Source organism: Hyperolius riggenbachi, chromosome 3 (genome assembly GCF_040937935.1).
Source record: "Hyperolius riggenbachi isolate aHypRig1 chromosome 3, aHypRig1.pri, whole genome shotgun sequence".
Lineage (NCBI taxonomy): Eukaryota > Metazoa > Chordata > Amphibia > Anura > Hyperoliidae > Hyperolius > Hyperolius riggenbachi.
This window is the reverse complement of record NC_090648.1, coordinates 303,989,748-304,015,166: the sequence shown is the minus strand read 5'-3', so window position 1 is coordinate 304,015,166 and position 25,419 is coordinate 303,989,748. Positions and strand designations below refer to the sequence as shown.

The 25,419-nt window shown below is 40.5% G+C and overlaps 1 protein-coding gene across 2 annotated transcripts in view; it reads left to right on the top strand.

Moving 5' to 3' along the window:
- The window catches only part of SYT1 (synaptotagmin 1), a 765,091-nt gene that overhangs the window by 539,664 nt on the left and 200,008 nt on the right, over nt 1-25,419 (top strand). For both annotated transcript variants that reach the window (XM_068276627.1, XM_068276626.1), the window contains exon 6: nt 9,685-9,871. In XM_068276627.1, the coding sequence (XP_068132728.1) occupies nt 9,685-9,871 (187 nt within the window). The remainder of the gene's footprint in view (nt 1-9,684; nt 9,872-25,419) is intronic.

The following is a 25,419-nucleotide window of genomic DNA, read 5'->3' as shown; positions in this document are numbered from 1 at the left end:
TAGTTTTCTATAAAGGTTATTATGCTGTTGCTTAACATTTGGAGCAGAGAGGAAGTTCTGAAATCAGGTTTGCTTTAACATGCCGTTTTTACAACAACAATAACCACATATTAATAATAATGAAAATGTAAAAACTAATAATGCTCTTATTTAAAACAAAAACAAATTCCCTCTTCCTCTCCTGTTCTTACCTCTTCTAGATTTAACACAGATATCACAACTGCTACTACTTATAATACTGCTACCAGCACCTGCTATTTCACTTTCAATGCTCCTCTTCACATTTTTTTCCTTTGTTTGATTCATCATCTTGTTACAGACATTACATTTTTTCATCCATTTTCATGTCCTTCTTAAATAGAGCTTAACTTTAGATATAAGCCTTGCACTGGCACGACCAGTGTAATTTTACCTGACAACAAAATCAGAATGACCTGGCGCTAGGGGAGACTAAGATGAAGAGAAATTTGCATGATGATTTATGCACAAACAGAATGATTACATGGAGGCTGTACCTTGGTTCAAATAAAGTGTCTGTCTTATATTCATCATCCTATGATGAATGGAAAGTTAGACTTCCCAGTCCCACTGGCAATTTCATCACTTTTGCTATGAGGGGGAACTAGCTTGTCATTTCTCAGCGCAACCTCCAATGACACTATTCTTTGTGATGACATTTTTATATGGTGAGCTAGATGCCAAAATTCTGCTGCTATAATACAAATGGGACATATTACATATCACTAAGGCTCTACAGTACATTTTTCTCCTCACAGTGGCCTGCTCTGTGGGATCATGCTCAGTCACTGTTTGGCACAAACGGGGATTCATGCGCAAAAGTGTGATAATATTGCCATTCACAGACAATGCATGACAATATTATATTACTATTACTACCAGCAGCATGAAATTCAAATTGTGCTATTAGCCTGATATATTATGCGGTACTCGACTGGCGTGAGCATTGCCAGGATAACATTAGTAATGCTTGTTACCATTTAGTAATGCTCATTGCAATGCTCATGCTACTCAAGTACTGCAAGTCACACTAATAGCATATCTTGTGGCCCTTGGTAGTAAGGGCCCTTTTACACTTAATGTGTTGATATGCGTTAGTGTGCGTTAGTATGCGTTAGTACACGTTGGTATGCATTTTTTCCATAGCAGTGCATTGTGAAAAAGATTTCAGTTAAAAGTAAAACGCATATATTGGGAACTGAGCAACTGATTAAGCAACTGATTAAGTGTAAAAGGGTCCTAAAAGTAATATTGCCATGAGCTATCTATGCACAGTAATATTACTGCTCTTTTGCACTTCAACCCCACAGGCCCTTATTCATTGTTTTTTTTACTAGGAGTTTTTTCACCTTTTTAAAATAACTTTTCATCACTCTGCAATTCAAAAAGTAGGTGAAAAAGTACTGTCAAAATTATATTGCGTACCTTCTTGCTTCCCAGGTTGCTTAAAAGGCATTTTATTGATTTGAATGTGAAAGTATCACCTAGGAGAAAAAGTGAATTGAATAGTGTCTGTAATCTGTAAGGATTTTTGGGCTCATTCAGCTCACCGTGCACCAAAAAAGCCCTGCGCCGACAACAAATATACACTGTAATCTGACCCATATCAGTAGTGATTATTACTATAAATTGCTCTTATCAGAAGTAGTACCTTATTAAATATATTTCCAAAATACTGTATTTAAAGTGTATCTGAGACAAGTAAAAAAAATTTTAAACATATCTGGGGCTTTCTCCAGCCCCCTTCAGGCTGATTGGTCCCTCACCATCCTCCTTCACTGCCTGGATCCTCCGCTTGGTAGCTCGGTAATTTCCCAAGGTGGTGGCAGTCAGCGCAGGACAGTCCGGCCGTGTGCACTCTCGCATTGCAATCCTGCAGCTGGGAGTGTTCTGCACCAGAACAGTAGTACTGTTCAGGCATAGACCTCTCACGTGTGTGCGTGGCCACCAAGCAGAGGATTCAGGCAGAGGAGGAGGACAGCAAGGGACTGATCAGCCTGAAGGGGGCTGGAGAAAGTCCCAAGTATGCATAAAACGTTTTTTTTTTTTAACTCGTCTCAGGTTTACTTTAAAATAATTCATATTCTGCACACGTTCAGGAAATATTAAAATCCAAAAGAAAAACGCCTTTCTTCACTTTACATGATTCATTTCCTATCCTTAGCAAATTATCTAAACACTAGGTGTTTTGACTAAAATCCATCTGTATCTTTTTTATTCCATTGATAGGTTCATTAAGTCTGTGCAATATGATCCGTGCAAAGCACAATTACACAAAATGAAAAATGGTCATGTTGCAAAAAGAATCTTTTCTTTACTAATTGGTTCAACTGCTTTTTGTCATGTCTTGAAAACAGGCTGACTTTACTGTGACAAGTTCATTTAACTTAGATCCAGACAACTTATACCTGTTGAATGTCTGGATATATATATAGAATCTTGAGCTGTCACTTATTTCTTCAAATGATAAATGAACAGCAAAGCTTGACATTCTGACAAAAGGAAAACAGACTACTGTCTTATTTAAAATCTAGGCATGTTTATAGTGATTTGGACAGTTTGTCAAGTATAATCACAAATGTACACTATTGATATAAATCCGCTGTTGGGGGGGAACAGCATACTGGTGAGCACAATATTCACTTCATAAATGAAGACTGATAAAGCTGAAGAACGCAACTAAAAAGGTAGAGTAAGTAGTGTAGCCCAATGAAAGACACCAAAGGTCCACTACTCAGCTGACAATCATGACAACATTAGCATACTGCTCTGAATCCTTGGAGCATGAATTACGTGTGTGCATGACCAGGCAACCCCTTGTCACTCTTATTTCAGAGCTATTGACTAAGAAATCTCATCTGGGAACAAGTCTTCCCCTTCAGATCAGGCAACCGGGAAGGTTTGTTGACATGTATACTTGAATATGGACAATTCGATCAATCTGGAAATATTATATATGTGTGTACTTTAATATTCAGGTCAAAATGTAAGGTAAATACATTACAAAAGTTAATCATAAATTCATTAATCAGTGCAAATAAAACTGGACAAAAAAAATGAAGCAGGTTTTCAAAATAATAAATTCAAGTAATACATTCAAATGGATTTCCTCTACCTTGTATAGGGAGGTGCCCCCCCCCCCCCCCAAAAAAAAGGCTTCATAATTACTGGATTTAATACCCTACCTTTTCTCACAGGAAATATGCAACTACCAGTGAATGTGAATACATACAGTACAATCAACTGCAATATTAGGAAGGTTTAAGTCCATTTACACGCCATGACTATACAAATGTGAATTATTCTAGCTAATGCCAGTGGCACAGAAGGTGGCAATCTATGCATGGCACGCATTTGTTCAGTTCCTATCTCTGATTCCTTTTTCTGCATTTTGAAGCTGACTTTGAGGCTTTATGCTTTGATATAGTGAATCTGACACAGTCTGCAGCTGTTGTTTGTGTCTTTGGTACACCAATGCCTTTTATTAATTTTGTGATTGAATTTATAAGACTTTCTGCATATGTTCATCTCTCATTTACTTTCTGCTAGAGCTTAATGAAATTTTTCATATTTTGTAGCCATAAATACTGTCATTTTTATATTCCAGATTTTAACAGACCCGGGAAAGTATTATTTAAGCAATTATAGGATATTTAAAGTCTGCAATTAAATATACAGAAATAAAGTCACATTAAAAACTCCACGTTCTCTTTACAATTCACAACTGTAGATGCATGAAACAGACTATTTTATCTTGTCAGTCAGGCTAATAGTTGTCTGTCATTTTCCACTATTTCCATCCTTTGAGATGACAGTCAGTTTTTAAAGGAGCAAATCTACTTTTCTGGGCTGCGCTGTGATGGAAGTTGTGACATTGTGACTATGTACAACAAAAGCTGTGGGACGAAGGTTGGCATATCTGCTCTGCATCAGTGCAGATTGAACTTGGGTAAGGGGGCACCTAAATGCAGATGCTCACTCTCAACCCACTCAACCAGTAGTTGGGCCTCTAGTTAACGTTAAGAATAAATTAAAGAATAACAAATATTGTAATGTACAATAGTTAAACCCCGGTAGACACATCCAATTTCAACTGGCCAATGGTTGACCCATCTTACAGCTCTATATAGAGCTTACCTACACAATCTCAAAGGAAAAGAAGGAGGAGGGGAATGTGGGAGGAAACCAATAGCCAACATAGGGTAGTGAGTTTCTGACAATGATTACACTCACATTGAAATCTAAGAGAGTTTTGTTAATTAAGATCCATGAAATAACAGTTGATAACCTCACCATTAAGTGTTTCCCCAAGAGGAGGAAAATGTTACCTTTAGATCCTTGATTTTTCAACCTTTTTGAATAATTATATTTCACTTTGGGGCCTCTGAATCATGTACCTACACAATCTGTTCATAGTACTCAAAGTCTGTTGGCCCTTATACGTAAGTGGTAAAACTGGCAGGTTATTGGCCAACCAAAACTGGATGTATGTAAGCACTCTAAAGGTGGCCATACACTGGTCGATGTGCCATTAGATCGACCAGCTGACAGATCCCTATCTGATCGAATCTGATCAGAGAGGGATCGTATGGCTGCCTTTACTGCAAACAGATTGTGAATCGATTTCAGCCTGAAACCGATTCACCATCTGCTGAGCTGCTCCTGCCGCCTGTCCCCCCCCGTATACATTACCTGATGCTGGCTCCCGGGCATCTTCTCCGCATTGCACGGCTCTGTTCCGGCTCCATTACGGCGCTTCCTGTGTTACTCCGTGACCAGGAAGTTCAAATACAGCGCCCTCTATTTGAACTTCCTGGTCACTGCAGTGACACAGGAAGTGCCGGGATGGATGGAGCCGGAACAGAGCCGTGCAGCATGGAGAAGACGCCCGGGAGCCAGCCTCAGGTAATGTATACTTGATCGGATCGGCCGCCGCTAGCGACGCGCACTTTACCCGCGGGCGATCGAGGGTAATTTCCTGCACGGCGCGATCGACGGACTGATCCGATTTCGGGAGGAAATCGGATCGGCGGCTGCGTTTACCGCGAACGATTGGCAGCAGATTCGATCCCAGGATCGAATCTGCTGTCGAAACGGCCGGGAATCGAGCCAGTGTATGGCCTGCTTTACACTTTAGGGATGTGAATGTACCATATGAGGAGTTCTGAATTTTTGGTGTGTGTGTATATAAAAATGTTAAAGCCATGTTGTTAAAGCCTTAACATAGTGTGTTTTCCAAAAAGATAAAGGGCCATATGCAATTCACTTTTTCACCTGAGTTTCCTCCTAGGTGATATTTTAAAAAGTGTCAATAAAATGACTTTTAACCACTTCCCAACTGAGGGGTTTTATCCCCTGACCACCAGAGCAATTTTCACCTTTCAGCGCTCCTTCCATTCATTCGTCTATAATTTTATCATTACTTATCGCAATGAAATGAACTATATCTTGTTTTTTTCGTCACCAATTAGGCTTTCTTTAGGTGGGACATTATGCCAAGAATAATTTTATTTTAAATGTGTTTTAATGGGAAAATAGGAAAAAATGTGGGAAAAAATTTATTATTTTTCAGTTTTCGGCCTTTATAGTTTTTAAATAATGCATGCTACTGTAATTAAAACCCATTAAATGTATATGCCTATTTATCCCGGTTATAAAACCGTTTAAATTATGTCCCTATCACAATGTTTGCCGCCAATATTTTAATTGGAAATAAAGGTGCATTTTTTTCAGTTTTGCGTCCATCCCTAATTACAAGCCCATAGTTTATAAAGTAACAGCGTTATACCCTCTTGACATAAATATTTAAAAAGTTCAGTCCCTAAGGTAACTATTTATGTATTTTTTTTAAATTGTAAATTTTTTATTTTTTTTTATTACAAAAAAAAATTGGGGAGTGTGGGAGGTAAGGAGTTAATTTTTTGTGTAAAACTAGTTTATTTGTGTGTAAAAAATGCTTAGGGTGTAGTTTTACTATTTGGCCACAAGATGGCAACAGTAACTTTTTGTTTCATGCGACCTGCAAGCGTCCTTCCGGACGCTTGCAGGAAGTAGAAAGAGGCTGGGAGTTTGTTATTGCTCACAATGATCGCGCTGCTCAGCCGAGCGGCAGCGGATCATTGCGGGGCTTAGATCAACGAACAGGAATGGATTTTCCCGTTCGTTGATCTCTGGGCGAGCGGGCGGCGGCGTGTTTACTAGCGGTGGGCGGCGTGTTTACGAGCGGGAGCACGGGCAGCGGCGGGAGTGCGCAAAGTACGGATTTCTCCGTCCCTGGGGGTTAAAGGATGGAAAAAGGGACGGAGAAATCCGTACGGGCGGGGGTAAAGTGGTTAAACCACCAGCAAGCAAAAGAATACTCAAAATAATTTTGATAGTTCTTTGTACCTACTTATTGATACTTTTTCCATTGCAAGATGCTAAAAAGTTATTTTAAATCAAAGATGACATTTTTTCTCCTAGGAGAAAACTCAGGTGAAAAATTGAATTGCATATGGCCCAAAATGTCTTGAAGTTAACATTTAAAAAAATCTATAGTGATAACAGTTTAAGTATCAAAACTTCAATTCTTCCCAATGCCTATTCATAAGTCAGTGAAAAAAATGAATACAAAATTGTTACTTTAATATTTTTGCAGCTGTTTAGTCAAGACCACAAATGGCATTCCGGAATATGTTTTCACTCTTAAACGGCCACGAATAAAATTGTAAGATTTAAAAGAAATTTTAACACATGCATATGATGTGCAATTCTTCCAGTGTGTGGTGCACTATAAACTATCTTCTTCCTGTATCACTGTCACTTGCAATAGTAATAAAAATCTGCCAAGTTTTGGACTAGTCAATCTCTCCAAAGTGGATTCTCAGTATTTCACTTACAAAATCATCCACTGAAGGTGAAGTGGGGGCCCAGTTAGTTTGCCCAGTAAGAGGCCCAGAAATTTCTGAAGGCGGCCCTGTTTAATGCCATAATTATTTTTCATCCTAGACAAATATTGCATCCATTCTGAATTTAGCTTACTTTTGAACTCGTAATTTATGATGCCTCTACACCTGTCTAAGTCTCAGTTTTGTGAGGATTGAGTAAACAAAGGGCCTTATCTATGTGTCAAATCAGCTAAAATCCTCTCAAGACCCTGTTTGGATGTTTTGTTACAATTAAGGTATCTTAATAACATGTATTTATACTTGCAAAAAAAATCTATGTATCCACTTTTGATGTTGCATGTATATTCTTGTCTGTTCTTAAATATTGTCAGCATACAGAATTCCAGTCTGAGAAAGCTGAATAACCAAAAGATTACCCTTATTCTTTTAACTTAGCTAATACATGTTATCATCCTGATTAAGAACTTCTCGCTTTTATTGATGGCTAACCTTGTACAACACTCTACTGATATCACTATCTACTATAAGTGACAGCAACATAAGAAAACAGTAGTTTATAATACAGCTTGTGGTGCTTTATGTTTTTCTATATAATTTTTTTTATAATCACAAAATAAACATGACTGAAGATCAGCAAAATTGTACAGTAACACTGAAGTTCTTAGGAAAATAAACCTATAAACGTCTTATTTAGATAAATAGTAACTTATTTAACAATCAACATTGTTAATGTCATGAAATGGTTTGTGCTTGGAATATATCCTCATGTTTCTGTAAGTAAAATGCAGTAATGGAAAACTTTGTGAGTGGCAAACATACCCTTGTTAACCTTAATGTTTAATCTCAACAATGTTCAGGTCTAGAAAAAGCTCCATTTGACATAATTTTGCTTGGACCTTTGATTTCTTTGCTGCTTTCTCTTTGTTACCTTCTGGCAAATTTATTTTATAGCGTGCTCTCTGACCTCACTGGAGACCTTTCCATAACACAATATCCCTCTAGCAATCATCATAAAGTAATCTCACACCCAAGTCAAAGATATTGGTTTTTATCCTAGTGGCTGCAAAATAACAATTACAATCTTAAAGTCAAATTCAGAAGATATATGGAAAATCGAAATGTAGAATTTAATCTCTGTTTTATTAAGTCTTATAGATATTTTAGTGCATTTACAAAATAATAATAACAGTATTATTATTATTATAGACAGTATTTTTTTTTGTCTAAAAAAAAGACTGCAGATAGAATTTTCTGTTTATTTTTATTTTAGCCATGCCTCCTGCCTATTCACCTTCCTATAATCCAGGGATGTCAAACCGGTCCTACGAGGGCCGAGGTCCTCACACATATTTGACACAGCTCAAATTAATTGATGGGTCTGAATCAGGAAAGGTGTGGTCCATCAGGTAGAACACATCCCTCTCTTTCTCAGTCCATTCTAAACACTGGCATGGATCTGGCCCTCCAGGCCTGGAGTTTGACACCTTCCTATAAGCAATCTCCTGCATTGCAGGTGATGCAATCTTGCATTCAGGAGGAAGAAGAGAATGGCCATGCCCTCAAATGTGTGGCTTTTTGAGGCTTTGTAATGGTTGCTGTGCATCTACTTGCCTACAGGCCAGCCATTTCTTTAAATCAGAAAGTGTTGCATGATTAAGACTTTAACACACCCTCTGCAGTATTGGTTTTAAAGAAAAAAGCTGTAAACATTCTTAACAGCAGTTTTAGGAGTGCCCTAATAAAAACTGCAGAGACTGCATTTGTGACCTTTCTCGCCACTTATAGATTGTATGCTCTTGAGGTCACTATGTCAAATCTGACCCAGTGACTTTTTTTTTACTTAGTCATGCTTACTGCCACTAGGAAATAGAACTTAACACTGACTGTGTTGGAAGGAAAGGGTTCTTATTCACAGTCTGAGGTTGTTAACGAGAATAAGTAGTAATAAAACTGTAAAGCATTAAAAAATAGTTGAAAAAGAATTATGTGCTATGTGAGTTTTCAGAATAAGGCAATCAGAACCATTGGATTCAGACAGTAAAAAACACAGCCCTCTGCAATCATACTAGTTGATTCAGCAGTTTTAGTGGAGAAAGATGACGTGATTAAATGGCAGTGCTTTGTTTTGAGAGGTTAAAATGTCAGTGCTAGGGTGGTTTTCAGGTTAAATGCTTATTTGTGATTTGTCCTCTTTGAGGACTACAAAAATTCATGTAGAATAAGCACTGTGATCAATAACAGTAAAGAATTATACATTGAATGAGCACTGCAGACAGGGCAGGCTCCAGACTTTCTGCAGTAATCTGATCTGAGTCCTATCAGGCAGGGCACAGGGAAAGCTCTATGCCGCTCTGTGATTTTTATTTTTTGCGGCTCCCCAACTACGGAGGAGGAAATCTCTTCCTGCACAGTGATGGTGGCACCATAAGAGAGGGAAAGAGAAAAATTGGCAGTACCACTGCATAGTGCTGCATGCTGCCCCCATCAGTTTGCCACATGAATTGCATGATTCAGTCGGCTTCATTATAGATACGGCCCTGATTGCAGATTTGCTGGTTAAACTAATTGTATAACTAAGCAGAAAGCCTTGGATGAAACAGGAAAATATTCTCTTGTTAAATATTATGGGAAATAACACCAATGAATGCACAAGTAAAGTCATATTTATATAGTGAGCGGGTACCCTGCAGATGCAGCATTTGATTACTTTTTCTGGCTGCGAGATAGAATTCATCTTGAATCTTTTGAAAAAATATTTTCTGTTATCTTTCGTCTGCAGCAGTCCCTTGGGACCAAAGTGAAGTCAAGCGATATTCGTCGCGAGGCGATGACAGCACCCCAAACAACAATTGTCACACCTGCATTACGGGAGAACACTACCGAGGCGGGGGCTCCGGGCGATGGGAAAGATAATCACTTTTCAAAGCTCAAAGAGAAGTTCATGAACGAACTGAATAAAATTCCATGTGAGTACCAGAGAGAAAAAATGAAACTTCTAATTTTTATTTCTAATGGTAACATTAAAGTTATATAAAAGTCATTTATTTTCGATTATAATAACACACTTAAAAAGAGCTTTCTCCTTAGACGGGAATTACCATGGCCTGAAGTATTTCTCTGTCTGACAGGTTTAACAGCTTTTCTTGCAAATTGCTGGTTTAACTAATGTCATATCAGGTTAATGCAGTAAAGGACTTCTAATAATTGGGATGTTGGATTAAGATTTGTGTCCTACAAGTGTTTCAGATGTTTATTGTTTTACTGTCTGGCTTGAACTTTTCAACTTAAAGCCTAACTGAACTTGTAATTAAACAAGGCCAATTCAAATACTAACCAGGATGATAAGCAAATTCATACATGCGTAGAAGCAAAGTGAAAGACAGAATGCCTGATTCATGGGTCAACGGACTTGGCAATCTGCAGTACAGATTTAGTCTTCCTCTCTGTAGCTTCAGTTGCTAAGTTAGTCAATAAGGTGTGACCTTGTGACATGCAAAGTACAAAGACCAATAAATACTAAGCTACATTTTACCTGCATTATGGTAGAAATCATGTGTTCCTACAAGGAGGCATACCTTACAGTTCACAGGAAGTAGGTAGTGGGTAAGACATCAATCTGCTACAAAGAAATTAGCCAAGTTTATAAATTTGAAAAGTTCAGTACCAATAGCAGTTCTTATAGTTTAGTCTTATCAGCATGATTACTTTGAGAATTTGCACTAGTGGTTGATTTTAGGTTTATTTAGGCTTTAAAGGAATGGTAACTTTAAAAATGTCTCTTGCTCAGTCGTGCGGCTTGTGCCTAGACAAGCAAATGTAAAACAGTTTTACATTTTGTACATATTACTTATGAGCAGATTGTAGTATGTTGCCTAATTACTTAGCAGTTTGCTGTAAAAGATATGCATCGTTAAAAATGTATTTTTTTGTAACCATGGCATATTGAACTGTATACTGTATGCAGATAATATGTACATAGAGGAGAAGGGCTCTCAGGGACAGATTTCTGGAAAGGTTGCCAAGGCTTGGGCCTTAGAAGTAAAGATAAGAATCAATGCAGCATTTTCAGTAATCTCAAGCAAAGTTGCCACTATGCAGGAAATGCATGCCAATTTTACCATTTTGCTGGTGAGGTAGTACATTGCACCATTAACCCGTGTTACCTGGATAATGTGAGCATTGTTAGAATACCGTGCACTAAGCAGGTAGCACCTTACTCTCATTACCTAGGGACCATGAGTTGCACTAATTGTGTAATGTGCTCTACCTTGTAAGTGTGCACACCAACTTTACTGGAGCTCGCTCAATATGCACAATTTCTACAGGAGTGACATGAAACGAAAAAAAAAAAATCAATGAAACTAGTAAAAAAAAATGTTAATTTCTTATGTCCTTTCTTTTATGACTATATGTATAATACAATTTTGCTTCCTTACCATGTTAAAAGTTATTTAAAATATAACTTTGGCTTCCTTACCATGATAAAAGTCTAGTTTGCATAGTGTACATTTGTTAGATACTAGCAGTAGCAGTTAATGGTTAAGGGCTCTGCCTCTGACACCAGAGACTATGGTTCGAGTCTTGGCTCTTCCTGTTCAGTAAGTCAGCACCTATTCAGTAGCAGACCTTGGGCAAGAGTCCCTAACCCTGTTACTGACTATAGAGCGCATCTTAGTGGCTGCAGCTCTTTGAGCCCATCAGGAGAAAAGTGCAGTATAGATTTAAGCACTTTATTGTCATTGTGTAACACCCCAAAATTACTTTCTTTATAAATGTTCTCTGTCTGTGACTGTACTATAGGTTGTGTCAGGCTACTTTTACACATGGTGCGGTGTGATCGTCCTGCGGCAGGAGAGCCTGGGGCAGGACAATTGCACTGCACCATTCCACCATGCATATTACCCTGTGGCACAGTGCGCAGACAGGGTAACATACATAGCAGGCCTGCAGTATACTTGCTGCAATATAACTTAAACGAAACAATACATATTAACCCACTTGTTTTTTAACTCAAATTGTATTGAAAGAGCATTTAAAAGTGCCATGCCAAAAAACATTAATAAAGAGAACTCAATAATAGGAAACAGTAAGGTGTAATATAGCATGATATCTAATGCTGTAATATATAATATACAGTAAAGAAAATGGCTGCATGGCTAACCTAGAAAAAACAAAGTGTAATATAATCCATTTTAGAAGAAAATATACCAGTGCAACATTTACAGAATATCATTTTATAGCTTTCACTATGAGCACTTTGGGAATATAAGACAAGTCTGTCTTTCAAGTACAGTCATGTAGGACTCCATAAATTGGGATGAATAATGCACTGTGACCAATAATGACAGATAAATTAGAATATTAATTGATTTTCATCCCTGAGATGGATCTTGGCAATCTGGCAGATGCCGTGTTTGCAGAATTGATAGCAAGCAGATTTTCCGTGTCACATAAAATTCCCCTTCGCCGAGAGAGATGTGTTATTATAGCTATAGCCTGCATGTCATTAACAAAGACATGTGCAGTGACCAACAAGGACAGGATACCACCAGTACTTTATTAATATAATATTAAATCTGCTACCCTGCTGAAAGTTGTGAACAAAGCAAAGTTGTGTTGCTGGATTTGTTCTCATTTATCTGGCGTTTATTTCTCACAGGCCTACTTTAGATCATTAAGGTTAACAAACTGTCATTGTTTTCCGTCTAGCATTTCATTATCTCTCCTAACAATTAATTAGGCAAAGATAAACTCAGCATTAAACAAAAGAAAAAAATGAATGGTATAAGCTGATGTAGGATTTTAAATGGCACAGTAATAAATGGTAAAGTTCTGTGGTGGTGAATGTCCATATCAGATTAGAATTTGTCATTTTCTTCTGAATATTAACATATTGCTTTGTTGAAATTATTAATTAGCAAAGTTTCTCTTATACTCATTATAATGTACAGTGGTCCACAGGAATAGAGTCTTAAGACAGCTTATTGGCTGAAAACTTTTTCCTCTCTTAAATTAACCAATAAATTGTGTCACCCGCATTCAAAACTTCCTGCTCGTTATAATAGTCTTTGTTCATGTAAGTAGTCACATTTCTAAATGTGCCCATAGCTACATTTCTAAAGGTGCCCATTCATCTAGGGATGTATGGGCAGATCGACCAAGAGACAGATTTCTCTCTGATGTAATATGATTGGAAAGAAATATATTGGCTGCCCATACAGCCCAGGCCAATTCCCAATCGATTTCAGTTGGAAATCTCTCAGGAATCAGCTTTGTGATGCCACTGATTGTGCCCACATGGCCACTGCCCAAATGTTAATGTCAAATCAGATGGTCATTCAATCAGGCTGCTAAAATCACAGTGTTATGGTCGCTGCTGCAGCAGGTATTGCTGGCAGTAGTAGTGCTGCTGAGGCAGTTCTGATCTCTTTCCATGCAAGCTGCATAGCTTTGTCTGCCTTTCCCTGCTGTCAGCTTGTGACTGATTATCATTCACCTGTGTGGGAATCTGCATGTCTGCTCCCATTGGATGACCTCAGTATAAAGATCTGCTTCCTGCAGGGTTTCCTTGGGCTATCATAGTTTCAGTGTAGCTATTCTTGCTGTTGCTTCAGCCCCAGACCGTGTTTCTTGTTCAAAAGATACTTTACTGGTCTTGCATCATATATTGGTTCATTGCCAATATATATGCATACCAGCACGTTTATTATTTTCCTTGTATTCGTGTTACGTTGATACATCAGTGTCGCTGATATATACGTACACGAACTGTTTATATCCTGTGTTCAGTTAGTCAGTTTTCCAGCACGTTTTGGTAGTTTGCGCGTATCGTGATCACCCGTGCTGAGCTAGTATCCTGCTCCTGGTCCTGTTTGTGGATTGCGTTCATCTCTGCGAGGAGATAACGAATCCTTCTGAATCCTGTCCTGTTTCCGTTTGTGGATTGCGTTCATCTCTGCGAAGAGATAGCGAAACCTTCTGAGTCCTGTTCCCTGTATTGCTCCAGTGCGAGTCAGTGTTCCTGCTTATGTCATATATCGGTTCATTGCCGATATATACATATGTTAGTCAGACGTTACAAATAGTTTCATTGATAGCTGTAATTGTAATACGCTAGGAAAACATACTTATTGTATATTTGTCTGTGTTACGTTCATCTATCTTGATTCTGCTATTTCCTGACTATCCTGTCCTGTCTTTGTGAGGCACGCCATCGCTGTAAACGCATTGGCTGCCTCATTCCAGTCTGTCTTGTTGTGGACGCTTGCTGTCACTAAGTAGTGGCTAGTTAAGCAAGCGTTCATTCTGTCTACCTGCCCTGATCTCCTCAGTTCTGGTTTATGCGCTCAGCGCTATTTTGCGCTGAGACGTTATCACGAAAGTATTGTTTGTGGCTGTTCGGATCTGCACCGGCTCTGTGCGCCACAATCTCCTATTGGAGTCAGTCCTCTCCTCCACTAAACTGGGGATATCCTGATTCCTTGTGCTGGTGTGTGTACCTCCTTCACGTCAGCTTATGCATCACGTGCTGACCGTGGAGAATACACCTCCAAGCGTGACACACAGGAAGGTGTTTTTTTTTTGGAGGAGGTGGCGGAAGAACAACCGCAGCAGGTGTTGAAGGGGGCTTATGCTGCTCAACTTTCCTGTGGTATTGTTCGGGGCTGGGGGGAGGAGGAGAACTCAGCTGACATCACTGAGGAAGAGCAAGAGGAGATGGATAGTACGACTGCATCCAACTTTGTGCAGATCGCATCTTTCATGCTGTCCAGCCTGTTGAGGGACCCCCGTATAAAAAAACTCAAGGGGAATGAGCTGTACTGGGTGGGCACGCTACTACACCCTCGGTATAGGCACAAAGTGGCGGAGATGTTTCCAAATCACTAGAAGGCCGAAAGGATGTAGCACTTGCAGAACAAGCTGGCAACTATGCTTTAAAGTGCGTTTAAGGGTGATGTCACAGCACAATGGAATAAAGGACTGGCAGGTAGCCGACTACCTGGCCTTAAGTGTGGATGTAGACACTGTGAGCAGCAATGAACCCTTGGACTACTGGGTGCGCAGGCTTGACCTGTGGCCAGAGCTGTCACTATTTGTTATCCAACTTTTGTCTTGCCTTGTCTCAAGCGTCCTGTCAGAAAGGACCTTCAGCGCAGCTGGAGGCATTGTCACTGAGAAGAGAAGTCGCCTAGGTCACAAAAGTGTTCAGTATCTCACCTTTATCAAAATTAATGAGGTATGGATACCGGAGGGCTACTGCCCGCCCGAAGACTAAGTCAGTCCCTGCACACAGCATCTCTGCCTGCACGCTGTGTGACTGCCTGCCCCATGACTAAGTCGGTCACCACACAGCATCTCTGCCTGCAGATTGCTTGACTACCTTCTCCACCACCACCAACAGGGTCTAGGACTCCAGGCGGATTCCTGAATTTTTAAGGCCGCTGTTAGCAGCAGCCACTATAATAATTTTTCTCGTGCGTGTACATGCCTGCCTAATTTTTCTAGCTGCACTGCAGCTGCAACAACATAACAAAAAGCATGTACATGTGTCAATTTCCCTTCGTGATCGTTACCTTGCCTCGGTGAACAAATGACCGCCAGCTATATGAGTGTCTCTGGGGGGGGAGGGGGCACACCCAAGATAATAAGTTCGTTGCTTCATTGTGGACAGACCAAATTCGATCAGCTGTACAGTCACTGTTCTGTCATTGCGCTACCTCAGCCCAGCGACCATATGGGCTGGAATGCCGCCATGACCTTGCGCCTTGGTGCGCACCAGTCCAGCACGGCCGTCACTACACAAACTGCTGTGTGCGGTGTGTTACACGGTGAGTTTGGTCAGTCAGTATGAAGCAGTACACTAATTTCACTACCTGATTGATATATACACATGCAAGATGTTTTAAAGCACTTTAGGCCTCCAATTTAGCATGCAATGTGATTTCTGCCCTTAAAACGCTGCTGTGCGTCAAATCCAGATTTTTCCATGGGACTTTTGGTGTGTATCCCACTCCCCCATGCAAAAACTCAGATGTTAGACCCCTTCAAACATATTTTCCATCACTTTTGTGGCCAGCATAAATGTTTCTAATTTTCAAAGTTCGCCTCCCCATTGAATTCTATTGCGGTTCGCGGAAGTTCGCGCGAACTGAACTTTTTGCGGAGGTTCGCGTTCGAGGTTCATGAACCGAAAATCGGAGGTTCGAGCCATCTCTATTGCTTACTTTACTCTGGCTTGATTATAGTTTGCTAGAGTGCAGAGATTGGTATTGTACTTTTGTCTGTGTGTTAAAATGCCCATACATCTAGTGATATAAGATCGACCAAGAGACAAATCTCTCTCTGATCGAATCTGATCCAAGATCTCTTTGCTTCCCATACACCGGAATCGGCCTTGTGAAGCCACCTTCGCCTCTTCCACTGCCCGGCTGCTGTCCCCTAAATGTTAAAGAGAATCTGTATTGTTAAAATCACACAAAAGTAAACATACCAGTGTGTTAGGGGACATCTCCTACTCCCCTCTGTCACAATTTCGCCGCTCCCCGCCGCATGAAAAGTAGTCAAAAACAGTTTTAAAAAGTTTGTTTGTAAACAAACAAAATGGCCACCAAAACAGGAAGTAGGTTGATGTACAGCATGTCCACACATAGAAAATACATCCATACACAGGCAGGCTGTATACAGCATTCCATTTAAATCTCAAGAGATCATTTTTGAGTTTCAGTCCCCCTGTAGCTCACTGAAGAGTTACAAGCTGATTGTTTCTTCTTGCAGACAGCTCTGCCCGGTTGTCTGTAATTCTGCAGTATGTGGCTCATCAGTATGTGAACAGAGGATTTATCCAGCTTGTAAAAGATAAGAGAGCAGAGAAAAGCTGGCTAATGTAAATAACACACACACACAGGGGAGTGTGCGTAGAGGGGGCATGCATAGCAGATCACACTGAAGAGTTGGCAGCCTTCCAGACACAGGACGACAAGTCAGACAGGGAAAAGATAAGCTGATTTATTACAGAGATGGTGATAGTAGAACATGCTGCAGTAAGCCAGGGCACATTATAATAGGTTTAGGAACCTGTAGGATGGTAGAAAACACAATGACATTTTTGTTACAGAGTCCCTTTAAAGTGCCCCCTCGGTGCCTGTGCATTCAAATCTCACCTGTTCAAGCTGCTGCTAGCATCTAGCCACTCTTGCTTCCCCACTCACTCACGGCACAGGGGCCGCACATTAACATTTGAAAGGACAGCAGCTGGGGGTTCCATCGCATTCATTGGTTGTCACAATATCACATGCATCCATACATTTGACTAATTTCAATCCAAAATCAGTCGAATCATCGATCAGGCATGCTTGCTGCAATGATTTTCATCTGATTCAATAAAATTATTAAATTGGATGGTCAATCCTGCTGCAAAAATTGAAAGATGTATGACCACCTTACAGGCTTTGCCTCCTCTTTCTTTATTGATAGCATTGGAAGAGAAGTAATGTTGACTTCTAAACCTGGCAAGCAGAGAGAGAAGGGGGTCAGATGTTACTAGAGAGTGGTGGCTGCTGTGTTCTGAAATCTGAATTGCTTGCCTCCCCTTTCATAAGATTGACCCAAACCACAATGTTAGGTATCCTGTGGACTAGAATTGCTTATAGAACTGAATCCCATACTGATGTCTTCTTCAGTGAATGGTATTTATCAGGCTACATGGGTGACAAAGGTCTAAGGGGGGCTGAAGAACGAGGCTTGGGGTTTTTCACATTTATTTTATTAAAAAAAAAAAACTTTTGTCCCACTCTTGACAAACTGTACATGCTCAAGGGCACATACATGCATAAGATTGTCAAGAGTGACATAGCTGTCCATTACAGTGTCCTGCCTCCACCCATTTGTGTGAACAGGTGACTATCTGGCCACTGCAAGGCTGGCTATGTATAGGGAAATGGACTTGGCTTGCAAGTGCATTGTTTCTCTGTTTAGCTCAGTGAAGACATGTATAGCTGCAGTGGCAACCAGCCACAGCTAATGCCAATTCAGGTGTACACTATCTACTACTTAGGTTATCATGGCAAGAAGTAAAATGCGGGATTGTGATGTACTTGCCACAGTAAATCAGTCTGGCAGTGTTGTGTGGATATTTTTGCTTTTACTTTTTCTACTACTACTATTATCGTGAATGTATTCAGGTTTCTTCGAAACCTACATGCATCCATTCCATTTCTGCTTTCTGTTTGGATTTAATCAGGAGGCTTTTAAAATGACTAAAGGACTTGAATTAAAATTTTAAATTAAAAATGTCAGATGAAGCATGACTAGCAATTCAAAGCTGTCAAGGAAAGTGTGTAATCAGAAAAAGTACATAGTTATTTCATAACAGGAACAATACATTAGAAGATTTAGTATTGCAATTTGGACGTGTCAGATTTTGTGATTTCATTAAAATGAGGAACAAATTAAATTTGCGTTGTAAAAAAAAATTTAACCTCTATTGTTCTGCATAAGAAACCATGCATGCTGCCATACCTCCTTATAATAATGCAACCACAACAATAACATTACAATACAATGCAAGGAGCAACTTATATTGCCTGATGAAATGGGTTGAAGCCTGTGATACACGTTGCACAATTTTTGGAGTACCCTTGAATAAAGGTATTATTTTCTGTGAAAACAGACTGTTGAGTCTACTTGGGGCAGTCCAAAACTACCTCCCTATTTTAAAAGGTTTTTAATGATGTTGTCCTTATCTGGTACCACTGTTTCTAGCCATCAGTCTTGTAAGTACACCTTTGGTAGAGGGGTGTTATCCCCTTATTTCTGCTTTTACAAGAGCAACATTCTTAACCTGAGTGGGGTTGGGTCTAATCTCCCCACCTGCTTGTCCAGTGGTTACCTGTGGGATAACCCAGATTTGTCAGTATAAGCTCATATACACATAACTGATAACAATTTAAGTAACATATTGCACTTTTGGGGCTCTCAATCTCTTTTATTTAATTTTTCTTCTAATATTATTCCAATTCCAAGCTGCACACAATTACCATAACATTTCCATGCAAGCCAAAATGATCTCTATTACTAACTAGTAGTTGTAAATTACTATGGTTGTTTGGACTTTACCAACCAGATATTTTGCAAAAATGTACAGTTTTATCAAGTTTTTAATTTAAAAGATTTGAAGTCACCAACAGTGGTAAAAATAGGGAGCTTGGAGCAAATTGCAGTAAGCAATAAGCAAAAAATGTGCCCAACTGTTGGAGGAATTTTTTTATCTAAGCTGGACCTAATATGATGCAAAAAGAGGCATAAAATAAAAACCAAGGGGGCAGAAGAAGAGAAATCATTTTACTTCATCAATGTCTTCGGTGGGATATGATAAGTAGGATTTTTGTAAAATCCACATGCTGCATTATCTAGGGGGGGATGATGCACTTAGTGGAGGAGGGGAGGGCGGTGGCCTACATATGACAGAAAACTCCTACCAGATTAAAGTGTGGAACATGTTTCACTGAGACAGGATACTTTCATAAACATCAAAAAGGTGATGGGGCAAGCATTTTTTTAGGATCAGAGAGTTTTGCCCAATGTAGTAGAAAAAGGGTCAATGAAAATATGCAATACAGCCCTAACTAAAGCTATTTACACACCATCAGGGATCAGGATTCCAGGAAATGATTCCTCGGGTGACAAGATGGGTACTGATGTTATACAGACGATTGATTCAGTGGAGTGGGTCGAGGGAGCAAAAATAACATTGTAATCAGGCATGCTCGAGCATTGGGGGTCATTAAGCGACATCAGCTGTAAGCTACACACACCAGGGACATGACCAATCATAAGCCAAAGCAGCCATTATGAGCCATTTTGGACGACTTTTGTGTATGTACCTTTAAGTTCTCTGAACATGATTATTTTATTGTGTTTCCCCATATCCAATGTATTTCAATGGCACTGTTCCTGAATCCTGATATATGCAATTTGAAATATTTCACTATTCACTGTACTGAATAGGCTGTGAAAACTCATAAAAACATGGATTTTTTTGGTACTATGGCATGCTATGACAAACATGGACCCAAAAAGACTACTAAAAGCACGGACTTGAAACCATGCTATAAGTTAGAAAGAATGGCTATCAATAGTTTGGTTTATATGAGAATAATTTTACAACTATGAAATGTTATAAACAAAGACATTAAAGAAGTGAAGAATTGTGATCCGATATCACCCTTTCCTGATTCATAAATATGTGTTGCACTAACTTCGGTGCAAGCAAAGAAAGGCAGCTGGCTGGCAGCAAATGCGGACACACCCATGTCGCAGATCATGTGGCATTCTACTTGCCCATGTTTTATGTGCTTGCATGTAAGTGAGCTGAAATAACATTTTCCATGAACCCCTGCTATCCACAGATATGATGAAGGAATTGACTTTTTTTTTCTAAGCGAGAGAGTTTTTTTACTTTAATTTATATGATTTTGTATATGGATTATTTCAAATTGGGGGTTAACACACACCTGAAGAGAGAGAGATATGGAAACTGGCATATTTTTTTTCTTTTAAACAATGTGAAATGCCTGCCTGTCTTTCTGATCACCTCAAATACCTTTACCCATAGACCCTAAACAAGTATGCAGATCAGGTTTTACTGAAGCCCGATAATATGGTATGATATAGTGATAATATTATTAGCCTGTGCTGGAGTTTACACTTTCTATAAAAAAAAAATCTTAAAAACAAAATTGCAACTTAATGGAGAATTAGATTTTGAGTAGAGATGTCGCGAACTGTTCGCCGGCGAACGGTTCCAGGCGAACTTCGGGGGTTCGCATTCGCCTACCAAACGCGAACTTTTCCGGAAGTTCGATTCGCCCCATCAACCTCTATTGAGCAAAACTTTGACTCTTTATATTACAGCCAGCAGACACATTATTGCCATTCACACTGCTCTCAATGCTGGAGGCCCGCCCACACAAAATACAAGGCCATGTCTGGCTACATGTTGGTAAGCAGTGGCTGCATGGTGTAATGGTGAATGGCTCTGCCTCTGACACATGAGACCAGAGTTCAAATCTCGTCTCTGTCTGTTCAGTAAGCCAGCACCTATTCAGTAGGAGACCTTAGGCAAGTCTTCCTAACACTGCTATCTTGTCTAATTTTTCTCTTGACAACTGTTGAACACAAAAAACAAGGCCATGTCTGGCTACATGTTGGTAAGCAGTGGCTGCATGGTGTAATGGTGAATGGCTCAGCCTCTGACACTGGAGACCAGAGTTCAAATCTCATCTCTGTCTGTTCAGTAAGCCAGCACCTATTCAGTAGGAGACCTTAGGCAAGTCTCCCTAACACTGCTATCTTGTCTAATTTTTCTCTTGACAACTGTTGAACACAAAATACAAGGCCATGTCTGGCTACATGTTGGTAAGCAGTGGCTGCATGGTGTAATGGTGAATGGCTCTGCCTTTGACACAGGAGACCTGAGTTCAAATCTCGTCTCTTTCTGTTCAGTAAGCCAGCACCTATTCAGTAGGAAACCTTAGGCAAGTCTTCCTAACACTGCTATCTTGTTTAATTTTTCTCCTGACAACTGTTGAACACAAAATACAAGGCCATGTCTGGCTACATGTCGGTAAGCAGTGGCTGCATGGTGTAATGGTGAACGGCTCTGCCTCTGACACAGGAGACCAGAGTTCAAATCTTGTCTCTGTCTGTTCAGTAAGCCAGCACCTATTCAGTAGGAGACATTAGGCAAGTCTTCCTAACACTGCTATATTGTCTAATTTTTCTCGTGACAACTGTTGAACACAAAATACAAGGCCATGTCTGGCTACATGTCGGTAAGCAGTGGCTGCATGGTGTAATGGTGAATGGCTCTGCCTCTGACACAGGAGACCAGAGTTCAAATCTTGCCTCTGTCTGTTCAGTAAGCCAGCACCTATTCAGTAGCAGACCTTAGGCAAGTCTTCCTAACACTGCTATCTTGTCTAATTTTTCTCTTGACAACTGTTGAACACAAAATACAAGGACATGTCTGTCTACATATCTGTGCTACTGCCTATAGAGTGTGCCCTAGTGGCTGCAGCTCTGGTGCTTTGAGTCTGCCAGGAGTAAAGTGTGATATAAATGTTATTTGTCTTTTCTAATTTATCTCTTGCATTAAGCATAAATGGTACATGCTAGGCTACTTTCAGCTACTTTCAGCTACTTTCAGCTAGTAGTGTTGGTGGTACAATGGATATGCTAGTTGCCTACCATACACTGAGGCCTGGGTATAAAATCCATATCATGGTATATAAGCTGGTTTTTGAAATACTGGAATTCCCTGGCAGATGAGACCCTCCTCCCTCCGGTAGGAGGGAGGAGGCCAATTAAAATCTCCCTAGCAGAGTGTGTAGCAGCTGTCCCATAACTAATTAGTGTAGGCAGACAACTGAGTCAAATGGTATAAAGGACCTAACTTGGAGGAGGGAGGGTGGGTGGGTGGGTCCTTCAGCAGTGTATTTCACTCAATCAGGTGTGCCTCCAGGTATTAGAGCTCTTGAAACATGTTTTATATCATTTTTCTAGCTGGTAGAATTTTTTAAAATTTTCAAAGTTCGCCTCCCCATTGAAGTCTATTGCGGTTCGCGAACTTTTTCGCGAACCGAACCTTTCGCGGAAGTTCGCGAACAGGGTTCGCGAACCGAAAATCGGAGGTTCGCGACATCTCTAATTTTGAGCTGATATAGCTATACAAATAACATGTGACACCAGTAGTGTGTGTGTAATGACAGTATTCTATACCTTGGCTGCTTTGATATATATTTAAACTGATAATGGCAGAATTTCATTACTATCGTAAAAATGCTCTTAGTCTACAGGAATAATTAAAAAAAAACTGTCCAGCCATGTTTCTTCTCTTATATACAGTAATGTATTTTCCAATTTCATGGAGGGTTAATAAATGGCAAATTAATCATTTGCTTGAAAGTGGTCTTGATTGGGGAAAATGACTTTAAGAATTGGCTTTTATGGTTAGAATTATGTAAATGCTTCTGTTGGAGTAGCCGGGAGGAAGCTTGTTCTCTCTTGACGTGTGTGAACAGTGCAGCTACTTTAGGAAGGAGGGACACTGTAGCCATCTATGGAAGGTGTTCATTTTCTCACCAAAGACACAAATTATCTCTTCAAGTAGCAATATCCTATCCACCGTCTTGCAGTCATAATTTCCACTCCATTTGGCTACTTTCAGCAAGCAATTTTCCTGTTTTCAGCCTCGACTCTCTTCTTAGTAAATTACTGCTGTGTTGCTCTTTTTTTTTTAGTACAGATGCTAAGAAAAGTATTGAGCTTTACCAAAAAGGTATGTTAGCAAGGGGAAATTATCAGTCTAGTGATGACAGGCATCGTTGCAATTGTCTCCATCAGCAGATGGTTTTTTGATTTTCTTTCATCATTATTCTAGCATGTAATCATGCAAGCAGAAAGGAGTGTCGGCTCCGTGTGCTTTGAAGGAAGTCGTGATGAAGGGCTTCTTGTGTCAAAACATCCTCGTGCACATTGCTCGTTCTTAACTAACGGCTTTAATGTGGTTTAAAAACCTCCACTTGTCCAAAGGTCCGTGTTTTTTTCCCCCTTTACATTGTATTATAAAGTGATAGCATAATCAATTATATTTTAATGATTCTCAGTTGCGCCACAGAGGAGTTGCTTAAATTGGGGCAGCTGTGGTAAACAAAAATTTCCCAAGGTATTGCAGTTCATAGGTCACAAAAGCACACAGTCTGTGCAAGTGCTTCCACTTTCTTCACTTGCAAGTGTAAGATGATTATTCACTCAGGAAAAATAACATGTTTTTTGCTGTTCAATACCTATGCTTCTGGTGAGTGCATCTAGTGAGTGGTGTAATACTGGGTGAGCACAGAGCATCTAGTCTGTCCTGAGTGGTTAATTATCTTACGTGATGCTCAAATAAAGGATTACGAAGAAATGGGGCCCTAGGCAAGATAGCACTTTGTGCCCTCTGCTGATGGTCACCCGGCTTATTTTTTAAATAAGATTTGGTGGGGGATAGCATCCACCAGGCCCCTAGACTCTCTCCAGGCACTAGGCAGCTGCCTAGAATTTCCTTCAAGGCCAGATTTATACTTTTTTTCGCACCTAGGCCAAGTATGTTGGGACTCCCCTTCCAATTGCAGCAGTACCACTCCCATTCCATGTGCTGCCCCTCTTTTTCATGCGTATCATCCATGTACAGAAGACCCTTTCTTTTATGAACAACTCTCTTGGACATCAGCTTCCTGTAACGATTGTGGAACTTTCTCCGTGATCAGCGCACAACGCGTGCGCTGACACGGCGGAAATCCTCCACAAGCGTATATTTGCAGGCACCCAGCAAAAGGTGCTATGCACCTGTAGAGGGAAATTCCTGTCGGCAGATGGCGCTGGGGAGTGCAGAGGAACCAATCCTCTGTACCTCCACAAGTGCCAGACAGGAATTGTACGAAGCGCAGAACGCAATCGCAAGAGAGGCAATTGCGAATGAGAGCGAGCAAAGGGACAGGTTGTATGTGTGTGCGCCAATCCAGTCGCCACCCCGCGACCGCGCACACACAACAGCAGATATGAAATAGGAACGCGATCGCGAGAGGTGCGATCGCCAGACGTGACATAAGGCAGATCAGATTAGAATACGAGGCACAGCAAATAATACAATGAGAAGATGCGGAAAATAACAAACGCTAGCTAACCGCGAACACCGCACTCATTCGCAACAGTGCACGTGGTTATGCGCGGTCTCCACGTGATAAGCACAATAGAGACAAGCACGCCTAACTAACCATCGACAGACAAACATGAAACAGAGGACGCGAGCGCTTGCTTAACGGTTACCTCACCGAGCCTCCAGCAAGCATAGCAGACAAGACAGACACACGAAAACAGGGACAAGCGAGAGATAGGATCCACAGCACTAGCGAAAAGTGGCTAGCGCGATCCAGGTACAGAGTAGCAGAACAGAAGGATCCCCAGCGCCAGCAAAAAGTGGCCAGCGCGATCCCAGAAGACAGAACAGAAGGATCCCCAGCACTAGCGAAACGTAGCTAGCGCGATCCCAGAAGACAGAACAGAAGGATCCCCAGCGCTAGCGAAAAGTAGCTAGCGCGATCCCAGGAGACAGAACAAAAGAGATAGCTGGTAGCAACCGCTGCACCAGCTATACTCCAAGAACAGAGATCAGAACCATTTCCTGTCGGCCACCGTTGGGACAGGACAATGGCAACAGGCAAGACAAGACAGAACAGGCAATACAGATAATACAACCTGACTGGGCTAGAAGGGGAGCCTAAAGCAACCCCCAGGAATTAACTATACTAGATAGCAATGGCTGACACTCCAGCAGTATCCATCAGGAACAGACCATGGAAGGGAAATGACCAGCAAAGCCTTCTGGGAAACATAAAGCTCTTATAGTGCCAGTCATCAAAGAAGGCAGGTAGGGGATTTGCATAACGAATGTATGCAAATTCCCCAGCAAGAGAAC